We start from the raw sequence: 11,907 nt of genomic DNA on the forward strand, positions 1-11,907 counted from the left end.
ATGGTGCTGAAAGGGATTAATAAGGAACTTAGTGATTTGGCCCGTGACCCTCCAGCATACTGCTCTGCAGGTCCAGCTGGGGATAATATGTTTCACTGGCAAGCCACAATTATGGAAGCTAATGAAAACCCATATCAAGGTGGTGTATTCCTTTTGACAATTCATTTTCCTACAGACTACCCCTTCAAACTACCTAAGGTTGCATTTGCAACAAGAATTTATCATTCAGACATTAACACTAATGGCAGCATTTGTCTCAATATTCTAAGATCACAGTGGTCTCCTCCTTTCATCGTTTCTAACGTTCTTTCATCCATTTGTTCACTGCTATATGATCCAAACCCAGATGACCCCCCTAGTGCCATAGACTGCATGGATCTATAAAACAGAGAGAGAGAAGTACAAAAGAATTTCTCAGGAACGGACTCAGAAGTATGCCAGGTATGCTACCTTAAAGTCAGAATAACCTGCATTATAGCCAGAATAAACTTTAAATTACTGTTAAAAAAGGAAAAAACCACTAATTCGAAAAGATGCACGCACCCCAATGTTCATAGCAACATTACCGACAATTGCCAAGATGTATATACCACATCTTCTTTACACAAACACACACTCGCACGCGCGCACACACACACACACACACACAATGGAATACTAGTGAGCCATAAAAAAGAATGAACTTTTGCCATTTTGCAACAACATGGATGGAGTTAGAGGGTATTATGCTAAGTGAAATAAGAGATAGAGGAAGAAAAAGACTGTATAATACCACTTATATGAAGGATGTCAAAAATAAAGCAAACTAGGGAAATATGACAGACTCACAGATATAGAGAACAAGCTAGTGGTTACCAGTGGGAAGAGGGAAGGGGGAGGGGCAGGGGAAGGATGGGGATTAAGAGATACAAAATACTATGTATAAAATAAATAAGTGGGCTTCCCTGGTGGCGCAGTGGTCCAGTGTCCGCCTGCCGATGCAGGGGACACGTGTTCGTGCCCCAGTCCGGGAAGATCCCACATGCCGCGGAGCGGCTAGGCCCGTGAGCCATGGCCGCTGAGCCTGTGCGTCTGGAGCCTGTGCTCCGCAACAGGGGAGGCCACAACAGTGAGAGGCCGGCGGACTGCAAAAAAATAAAAATTAAATAAAAATTAAAAAGCTACAAGGATATATTGCACAACAAACGGTATATAGCCAATATTTTATAATAACTGTAAATGGAATATAACTTTAATAATTGTGAATCACTCTGTTGTGTACATGAAACTTATAAAATATTGTACATCAACTATACCTCAATTAAAAAAGATCTACTCTCTTAACAACTTTCAAATATACAGTACAGTATTATTAACTATAGTCGCCATGCTGTACATTACATCCCCAGGACTTCTTTATTTTGTAAATGGTTTGTACCGTTTGGCCATTTACACCCATTTCATCCATCCTCCACCCCACACCTGTGGCAACCACCAATCTGTTCTCTGGGTGTTTTTTTTTTTTTTAATTTCCACATATAAGTGAGATCATATAGTATTTGTCTTTGTGTGTCTCTCTGTGTTATTGCAAATGGCAGGATTTCCTTTTTTTTTTTTTAAATGGCTGAATAATATCCAAGGGAGAGTGAGAGTATGACTGTGAGAGTATTTCCTTTTTTTTTTTAAATGGCTGAATAATATCCAAGAGTGAGAGTGAGAGTATAATATCCAAGGGAGAGTGAGTGTGTGTGTATCACATTTTCTTTATCCATTCATCCATCAATGAACACTTACGTTGTTTTCATGTCTTGGTTATGGTAAATAAATGAATATTGGGGGGGGGGTGCAGATATCTTTTGAAAAAAGTTGTTGTTTTCTTTTCCTTCAGATAAATTTCCAGGAGTGGAATTGCTGGATCGCACGGTAGTTCTATTTTCAATTTTTTCATGAACCTCTATACTGTTTTCCATAGTGGCTGCATCAATTTACAGTCCCATAAAATCATATTTTCTTGAATAATTTAAGCACATCCTAAATGCAAAAGGTATATATCTTTCCTAACTTTAAAAGGTGTATATCTTCTAAATTTTGGAAAAGAAAGACTGAATGGAGTACGCCAAACCCATAGGTGAACAATTTTAATTTGTTTTCTCTATCTTCTTATCCTATTTTACTGTGGAGTTCTTTCACATTACCAAGGATATCCCTATTCCAATTCCATGCAGTCTTGCTCTGGATCACATCAATGATTTAAAAATTTTCAATTTGTATTTCAAAAAACAAAATTCTTACTTCTAAATCTGATAAAGAGCAATAAGTGTGTGCCCATGTCATTCATAAGCTTGTTCTGAATCTAAATAAACTTTCTTTTGAAAAGAAAATCACTTGAAAATTACCAAAAAAATAAGCCACAGGAACTTATGCACATCAGGAACACGGGTTAACAGGCTTTACCAACCACAAAGTGAAGAATCGGCCTCTACCTCACTAGGGGTGACAGGAGCGACTGGATGTGGCCCTGGAATGTGCACTGGCCATGGCAGTAGTGCCAGCCCTGGCTGCAGCCCTGGCTCGGGCTCTCTCTCCCTCATCTCTCAAAGCCTCTTCATACCAGGATGGGAAGGCACTGGGGACCCTATCATCAACCTTGGCCAAAAACTCCAGGACTTTCATCTTGCTGGTTTCAGCTTGGGCTCTTGATCGCTGTCGCGCATCTGATGATACACCAGGTATTTTCCTGCACCAAATCTTCTGTGATAAGCTTCCTGGGCTCCACCAAGATGAAGTGCCTCTTTCCATCAAAAACACCCCAAATATTCAGGAATTCCCAGATCTCCTCCTCAGAGGCGTGGTCGCCATGCAAGAAGATCACACCGAGGAGAGGCATCAGGGGCCCATTCTTCCGAAACCGCCCGCCACTGCTCTGACGCCCATCATCGGTGAGATCTAGCTTGCTAACAAGGGCATAGGAATCACCACTCGGCTTGACTTCCTTCAAGTCAAGGCCGCAGACCAGTTCCATGTGCTCAGTGGCTCTCCTTAGGATCTCAGGGAATTGTTCCCTGTACATTTTGTTGACAACCTTCAGAATGTCTACCTTCATGATGGGCTCTTTTATATTTCTGCAGTAGGAATTGCATCAACATCCCTGCCTTCATGGTTAGAAGGTCCTTCCGTAAGCTCTCAGTGGAGGCTGAGGCTTTAGAGCGACGTGCACTTTCTCATCTTGGCTCTTGACATCTTTTTCAGACATTGTGCATGAAATAGCTGAGAAGTAATGATGGTGGATGTGGATCTCTGAGGCTCCTAGGAATGCCAGCCACCGGGGAGTCCAAGGAAACATTCCCAAAACAGGAGAGGAAGAGAAGGGGGACTCTTCCCTGCTCAGTGGTTTGAGCACCCTGGAGATCCTGGGTCTCACCCCGGGCATGCTGGCATTTCTCACGAGCACTGAGTTTACTCTTGTGACCCTAGGGAATGATGAGTGTGATCAGGAACAGCAGGCGGGAGTGTGGGTGATGCCCGCACTTGGAGGCGGGGGAATGAGATGATGTGAGGACCCTCAGCAGGGAGATTCCACATAAGCTTTAACCAAGTCCATCTCTGCAGGTTTCCTTGAGGGCACTGCCCTAGGACTCTGCAGGGCTCTTGTTCTCCTGGTCAACCAGTCCCTGAGAACCCAGTGGAGAAACGGTGAGCCTTAGGCTGCAGCCTGCCTGCCCTGTGTTTTAGTGACTAGGGTGACAGCATGGTTGATAGTGGGGCCACTTGTGTTTTTCAGTGTAGGGGGTCTTCTATGTTTAGCTTCAGGATTATCATGACAGCTCTTGGCAAGGCCTGGAAACTCCCCTCTCTGTTACTCTAAAGGTGACACCCCAAAGCTCTCCGGGACCCACAAGAAGGAAGTGAGAGGGGCACCTCAGCCCACCACTCTTATCAGGGGGAACCCAGTAGTTAAAGCTCTGTGGGTACCTCTCTGTCCTGAGCTTGTTAGATCCTAAGTCATCATTTGGAGTCCTCACTTGGATATCGCACAGGGTCATGGACTCTTCCTTTTGCTGACTGGGGGCTGGACCTTCAGACCAAGGATCTCACCTCCTTCCAGAACTCATAAAAAATGGGATGGGGATCCATGAAAGAAATAATTGATAAGCTAGATTTCATTCCCTTAAACTTCTAATCTGCAAAAATACACCATCAAGAGAACAAGAAGATGAGCTACAGTCTCAGAGGAAATATTTGCAAAAGACAGATCTGATGAAGGCTTTTATCCAAAATATACAAAGAACTCTTAAAATTCAATAAGAAGGAAACTAACAACCCGATTAAAAAAATGGACAAAAGATATGAACAGATACCTCACTAAGGAAGATATACAGATGGCAAACAAGCATATGAAAAGATGCTCACCATCATGTACCATTAGGGAACTGCAAATTAAAATTACAACCAGAAACCACTACGTGCCAAAATCCAGAGGACTGACAGCACCAAATGCTGGTGAGGATGGGATTCAACAAGAACGCTTTCATTGTTGGTGGTGATGCAAATGGTATAGCCACTTTGGAAGCCAGTTTGCAAGCTTCTCAGTAAACTAAACATATTCTATACTGTTGGTGGGAAAGTAAATTGGTCCAGCCACTATGGGAAACTGTATGGAGGCTCCTCAAAAAATCAAAAATAGGGCTTCCCTGGTGGTGCAGTGGTTGAGAGTCCGCCTGCCGATGCGGGGGACGTGGCTTCGTGCCCGGGTCCGGAAGGATCCCATGTGCCGCGGAGCGGCTGGGCCCGTGAGCCATGGCCGCTGAGCCTGCGCGTCCGGAGCCTGTGCTCCGCAGCAGGAGAGGCCGCAGCAGTGAGAGGCCCGCGTACCGCAAAAAAAAAAAAAAAAAAATCAAAAATAACATATGATATTGTCGGCAATCCCACTACTATCCAAAGGAATTGAAATCAGAACCTTGAAGAGATATCTGCATTCCCATGTTCATTGCAGCATTATTCATAATAGCCAAGCTATGGAAGCAACCTAAATGTCCACCGATGGATGAATGGATAAAGTGTAAAGTATACATACAATGGAATATCATTCAGCTTTAAAAAGAAGCTAAAACTTCTCCAGCTATGACAGCGTGAATAAATCTAGAGAACATTATGTTCCAGTGAAATAAGCCAGACACAGAAGGACAAATACTACATGATGTCATTTATATGAGGAATCTAAAATAGTCAAAGTCAGAGAAGCAGAGAGTAGAGTGGTGGTTGCCAGGGGCTATGGAGATGGGGAAAATGAGAAGGTTTTAATCAAAAGTTACAAAGTTTCAGTTATGCAAGGTAAATCCTAGGGATCTACTATACAGCATAGAGTTTACAGTTAAGAATACTATATTGTACACTTTCTAACAGGTTAAATCTTATGGTAAGTGTTCTTATCACACACACAAAATAAAAAGGGTGGGAGGAAACATTTGGAGGTCATAGATAGGTTTATGGCATAAACTGTGGTGACTGATAGTTTCACAAGTGGATACTTATCTCCGAACTCATCAATTTGTATACATTAAATATGTACGGTTTTTGTATGTCCATCCTACCTCAATAAATTGTTTTCTTTTTTTAAAAAAACCAACTAAACATACTCTTACCATACAATCTAGTAATCATGCTCCTTGGTATTTACCAAAATGAGTTGGAAACTTACATCCACACAAAAACCTGCACACCGATGTTTATAGCAGCTTTACTCATAACTGCCAAAACTTAAAAGCAACAAAGGTGTCCTTCAGCAGGTAAATGGATAAATAATGGAATACTGTTCAGTGCTAGAAATAAATATCAAACCATGAAAAGACATGGAGGAACCTTAGATGTGTATTACTAAGTGAAAGAAACTAATCTTAAAAGGCTACATGCTGCGTGATTCCAACTACATGACATCCTGGAAAAAGGCAAAACTATAGAAAAAGCAAAAAGACCAGTGGTTGCCAGGGGTTGGGGGCAGGGAGGGATGAATAGAGCACAGAGAATTTTTAGGGTAGTGAAATTACTCTGTATGACACTATAATGGTAGATACAAGTCATCATACGTTCGTCGGAACCCACACAGTGTACACCACCAAGAATGAAGCCTAATGTAACTCTGGACTTTGTGTGCTAATGATGTGTCAATGTAGCTTCATAGATCGTAGCAAACGGCCCACTCTGATGGGGGATGTTGATAGTGGGGGAGGTGTGAGCTGTGTCGGGGAAGAGGGTACATGGGAACTCCTTGTACTTTCTGCTCCATTTTGTTGTGAACCTAAAACTGCTTTAAAAAAAATAAAGTGAACTAAAAAAAACTGATGGGGGGTGGTGGTTGTTGCTCAGCCTCACACCCTTCCCTGGGGATTTAAGTCTTGAGTGCAGGTGCAGGGCCAGTTTTCCCCTCTATGCAAGAGTGGGTGGGCCTCTCAGTCCTCACTCAGTTTCCTTGATTTGACTCCTGGCAGGGCCTGAGGCTCCCCTCTTTCTCGACCTGAGGACATTTCTTCAGAGAAAGGCTCTTATTTCCCTGAGATCCAATAGGAGGAGGTGAGGGTGGCCTTACTTGGCCACACCTGCCATGCCATGAGTGACAACTGTATCAGGCAGGTTGAGACCATATGATGGTGATCCCACTAAGCGTTCTAACTCAGTACCCTAAATCTGACTCACGTGAAGGCCTAAGATTCCCCCCTCTGCTGCCCTGGGACCTCCCCCTCAAACCAAGTTCCGCACTTTTCTGTGATCCCCGAGAAGGATATGAGGCCGTCTCTTCCTGACATTTACACCAGGATCTGTCACGGCAACAGGGAGGATTCTGTGAGGTCTCCGCTGATATGGGTTTGGTGGGCCCTGAACTCTTCAGGGTGCTCACCTTCCTCCTGGCGCACCTTGGAAATCCTATCTCTACTGACCTGAGTTGGCCAACCTCAGGCCAAAGTCTTCACTTTCTCAACCTCTTACGTGGAAATCAGGTTCAGCCACATCTTGCCAAGGCTGTCTGGGGACTCTGAGGGCTGACGGCAGGGTCAGGAGTCCATGGGACACACTGTTCAGGGGTGGCGGGTGTGCTTCCTTCATTCCTCATTCAGGGTCCTCACCACCACATGTGGCAGAGACTGGGACTCCTCCCTCTACTGACCTGAGCTCATCCTCCTAGGTAGGACTCACAAGTCCCTGAGAACCCTGAAGAGTAAGTGAGGGCATGCTCAGGCTGACAACTTTGCCTGGCATGTTGCTCTCCCCAGGCCACCCGTAAGGGGCCCTTCATCGTGGCTCCTGTTTCTTGATTAAAGGCTTCCTGGGAAAGGGCCCATCCCTGCAAACTCTTGACCGGTTTCCCTATTGCAAACCCTTCAGAGACTGGGTCTCCGTCCCAGGAGTGATGTGAAGTAGGGAAGTTGTAACGCAAGGCAGGATGGATGTGCTGTCAAAGAAAAAAAATACATTGGTTTTTCCCTTCTCTTTACCAGCAAGACTTAGCCTTTTATGTAACTTCTCTTTGAATAGATTTAACTTCCAAATGCGAAGGGCTGTCCAGCATGATTTTCTGAGCCCCAGATCTTTTGAGGTTATCTGACTTTGGATATGTAGATGATCATACTGTCACTAAATATCTTCCTCTGCTTTCTTCACCCTTTTCAACTATTTTGAGACGCTTATTGCTGTGCTTATGTATTCCCATCCAGTGTTTTGGGCACAGAGTCCTCCTTTTTATCACCTGAGATATATTTTGTAGTGAGTGAGAAGTAAGGTGAATTAAGGAACACAAAGTTGGCCTCGGGCTGGGAGGAATGGAAAAGTGTGGGCGTCAGACTTAGTTAGGCCAGGAGTCTAGTTCCAACACTGTCACTTAACAGCTGTGTGAAATTGAACACCTTACCAAACTCTGTGAGCCTCGGTTTTTTCATCTGTGAAATGGGTTTGAGAAGCTCTGTCTTGGGGACTGATAGAATTTATATAATGCCTGTGAAGTGCCTGGCCCATTGCCTGGCCGGTACTGAGACTTTCAAGGATGCCAGTTCTTACTAAGATTAATTTGTCCCCTGGAGTTTCAACCCACTACACTGAGATTTAACTTTCAATCCAGGAGATGCCAGAGAATAAGCAGGGCTCTAGGGCAAAGAAACCCCTATCAGGCAAAATCCTGCTTAACAAGGAAAACTAGTATTTCCCTGTTAGAGTATGTCATTCAAGGTCAACATGAGGTAGACTTCCTCAGTAGATGCAACACAAAGCTCTAAAATGTTTCACGGACCTAAAACTTACCTCCCTCTCAGCTGCCCTTCTTTATAAACCACTCCCACTTTCATTCATTTAACCACCCACGAATATCTATTCCTTGCCTAGAGTTTGCCAAATTACAATCAAGATAACTTAATTTGAATGACTTTTTTTCGTGGAGTGGGCTCTGGCTCCCCCAACTAGGGCAAAGAGTGCCAGTCCAGTGGCTTCTGGGTACCCCCACCCCTCAGGGGAGTAGCACCCTTATTTCTCAGAAACTCCCTGGAGACACGACAGCGTGAATAAAACATCTAATTTGCATAGTGTTCACCTGCACTGGGACAAGAGCACAGGACACATTCTATTCCTGCCTCAGGTGATTTCTCTCTGATTTACCCACAACCCCAAAGTACAAGGAGACCTCGAAGATATTGCAGGTTTGGTTCCAGACCCCCAAAATAAAGTGAATAGTACAATAAAGTGAGTCACAAGAATTTTTTGGTTTCCCAGTGCTCTTATAAAATTTATGTTTACACTATACTGCAGCCTATTAAGCGTGCAATAGCATTATGTCAAGGAACAATGTACATACCTTAATTAAAAAATACCTTTCTGCTAAAAAATGCTAACCATCATCTGAGCCTTCAGCGAGTCCATCTTTTTGCTGGTGGAAGGTGTGAAATATTGTGAGAATTACCAAAATGTGACACAGAGACACGACGTGAGAATACCTTGTTGGAAAAATGGCGCTGAAAGACGTGCTGGAAGCAAGGTTGACACAAACCTTCAATTTGTTAAAAAAAGAAAAGAAAAAGCACTATCTGTGAAATACAATAAAGCAAAGCACAACAAAATGAAGTGTGCCTGTAACTGCTAAGGGCAGTTTCCCATTCCAGGCTTTGTCTTTCAACTGTACGGCCCAACATCTGAGGATCTGGCCCCTGCTCAAAATTATCAGTCTCATCTAGCCCACCACGCACCTAACTTATAATTACCTCCCACTGAAGGACTTACATTTTTCCCAAGGCCCACCACTGCCTTGCATCAAGGAATTTACATTTGACTGCTATCATGTGAAACCACCCCTTCTCCTTTCTTATCCTGTCTTTTCATTTGACCTTTTGGTCTTAGAGTATACATCACCATTTTCTTTATATGATAGCTGCTTCTCGGCTCTATAATTTTATGGTCAGTGGCTAGGTCTCCTTCTTCTCAGCTCTCACAGTACTAGCAAGGAGCCTTCTAAGAGCAGATGCTCAATTAATGTTTGGGGAATAAATGAGCCTGTGAGCATGAGGTCTAATTTATTATGATTTAATTCTACATTTTTGAATGAGCCAAGCACATACTGTTATTTCTAATTTTATAAAACAGAGTAAAAGGAATTAGTAAACCAAATATTGACCATCTTACTTTTTCTATACTATACTACATACAGTATACTATACTATACTTAACTTTTTCACATTTTCAAGGAATTGCATATTGCAATGCCATGTTATCTTCCACCAAATTACTAAATAAGATGGAAGTTTTCCCAATAAGTTTTACAAAACAGCAAAACTCTTATTCTTAAACCTGATAAACAACAGTATGACTGATGTAATTCATAAACTTACATTCTAATGCTAAATAAAATTTCATTTAGGAGTAACGTTTGAAAAACAGCAAAAAACAAAGACGTATTTCCAAATTCCCCATACAGAACAGGAACACGAAGGTATTATACAGTATTCCCTCTGTCACACCCAGCCCTACACTACTTGAAATATTGAATGCTCTCTTCAGCCACAAAGTGCAGAATTTGCCTCAGATTCTGTGTGGGAGGAGCTGGACAGAACACTGGAACATCCACTGGCTTGGGCTCTCTCTTCCTCATCTTTCAAAGCCTCTTCATACCAAGACTGGAAGGCACTGGGGACGGTGTGATTGACCTTGGCCAGGAACTCCAGGACTTTCATCTTGCTGGTTTCGGCATGGGCTCTCGGGCCCCACAGGAACTCGTAACGCGCTGGATCACTGTTGGCCACTTGCCGGTATTCCAAATACTTCAGCTTCACCCAATCTTGGGTGATGAGCTTCTTGGGCTCCCCAAATATGAAGTGCCTCTTCCCAGCATAGACTCTCATCTTATTCAGGAATTCCCAGATATTCTCCTCTGTGGCGCAGTTGCCCTTCATGAGGATCACAGCCAGAATGTACATCAGGAGACCGGTCTTGGGTAACCCGCTGCCACGGCTCATGGTCCCATCGTTGGGGAGAGCCATTTTGCTGACAAAGGTATAAGTATGCTTGGTACGGTCGACCTCCTTTAAGTCAACACCAAATAGCATCTCCATGCTGAAGGAAGCTCTTCTGAGGATCTCAGGGAATCGATTTTGGTACTTCTTAGCGATAAACTTCAGCATATGTGCTTTCCTAACAGGCTTTTTCATTTTATACATGTGCACCAGGAACTGCACCAACACACTCGCTGTCCTCCTTAGAGGGCCTTTTCGAGACCGCACGGCGGAGACGGGGGCCTGAGAGGAACTGTGCTTCTTCTTCATTTGGCCTTTGGCTCCTTTGTTTGATCTTGCGGGAGAAACACCTGCAGGATTAGTGGTGGTGGCTAGGGCCCTCTGAGGACTCTTGAGAGTGCTACGTGACTTAGCACCCGGCTTTCTCCGAGTAGTAACCCCAAGAGAAGGACATGAAGACGAGGCGGCTTCCTCCTCAGCTGCAGTGGCCTGAGCACCCGTCAGACCCTGGGTCCCACTTTGGGCCTGGCAGCGTCTCTCACGGGTGCGGAGCTTACTCTTCCGCCCCCGAGGCATGGTGACTGTGGTCAGGGACAAAAGGCAGGAGTGCAGGTAGGACAGCGGGGTGATCTGGCAGAGATGCGAGAGGATGAGAGGGAGTGAGTGCCTACAGCAGGGAGGTACCACCCTGCCTTTAAGAGGGCCGCTCTTCAGGTTTCCATGTGGGCCCTGCTCTACGAACACACAGGACTCCTGTTCTGATCACCCTGTCCTCTAAGAACCCTGTGGAAATAATTAAAGTGAGCCTCAGGCTGCAGCCTGCCAGCCCTGCCTGGTGCTTATTGGGGCTGAGAGCAGCAGTGGGCAATTATCAAGTCCTTGTGGAGCCCCCTCTACTCTGGAGCATTGGGGTCCCCTCAGTTCATATGCAGGACCATCATATCAACTTTGGGCAGGGCCTGGGCCCCCTCCTCTGTGCTGCTCTAAATTTATACCTCAGACCCAGATCCTCATCTTCCTGGGATACCTTAAGAAGAAGTGAAGGGGCACCTCAGCCTAGCACCCCTACCAGGGGGCACCCACAGCTGACAGCGCTATGGGACTCTGTCCTGGGCTCCTTGGGGTCCTCAGTCCTCATTCAGGGTCCTTGCCTTGGCTCTCACCAATCTGATACCATCAGAAATAAAGAAGGGGAAACCCGGGAGCTGTGCAAACAAAGAAGAGAAAGGGAAATCTCTCCCAGCAGCCTCAGGAGCAGCGGATTAAATCTCCACAATCAACTTGATGTACCCCGCATCTGTGGAATACCTGAATAAACAACGAATCATCCCAAACTGAGGAGCCGTGCGAATGAAAGGCTCTTGGTGCTGCGGCCAGGAGTCAGTGCTGTGCCTCTGAGGTGGGAGAGCCAACTTCAGGACACTGGTCAAGAAGAGACCTCCAGGCT

General features: G+C 44.7%; 1 protein-coding gene and 2 pseudogenes across 1 annotated transcript; 1 reads left to right on the plus strand and 2 right to left on the minus strand.

Annotated features, from left to right (window-relative positions):
- Window positions 1-466, plus strand: LOC117310221 (ubiquitin-conjugating enzyme E2 D3 pseudogene; annotated as a pseudogene).
- Window positions 467-2,466: 2,000 nt separating this feature from the next.
- LOC117310222 (melanoma-associated antigen B4-like) lies at window positions 2,467-7,267 on the minus strand (annotated as a pseudogene).
- Window positions 7,268-10,004: 2,737 nt separating this feature from the next.
- On the minus strand, window positions 10,005-11,036 carry LOC117310358 (melanoma-associated antigen B3-like). The gene has a single exon (XM_033849815.2). It carries the CDS (start codon window positions 11,034-11,036, stop codon window positions 10,005-10,007), a length of 1,032 nt encoding a protein of 343 aa, XP_033705706.1.
- Between the last annotated feature and the right edge of the window lie 871 nt (window positions 11,037-11,907).

This window comes from Tursiops truncatus, chromosome X (genome assembly GCF_011762595.2).
Source record: "Tursiops truncatus isolate mTurTru1 chromosome X, mTurTru1.mat.Y, whole genome shotgun sequence".
Taxonomy (NCBI): domain Eukaryota; kingdom Metazoa; phylum Chordata; class Mammalia; order Artiodactyla; family Delphinidae; genus Tursiops; species Tursiops truncatus.

Excerpts from the sequence above, each read along its gene's own strand:
- LOC117310358 (XM_033849815.2), bottom strand. The coding sequence starts at position 11,036 with ATGCCTCGGGGGCGGAAGAGTAAGCTCCGCACCCGTGAGAGACGCTGC.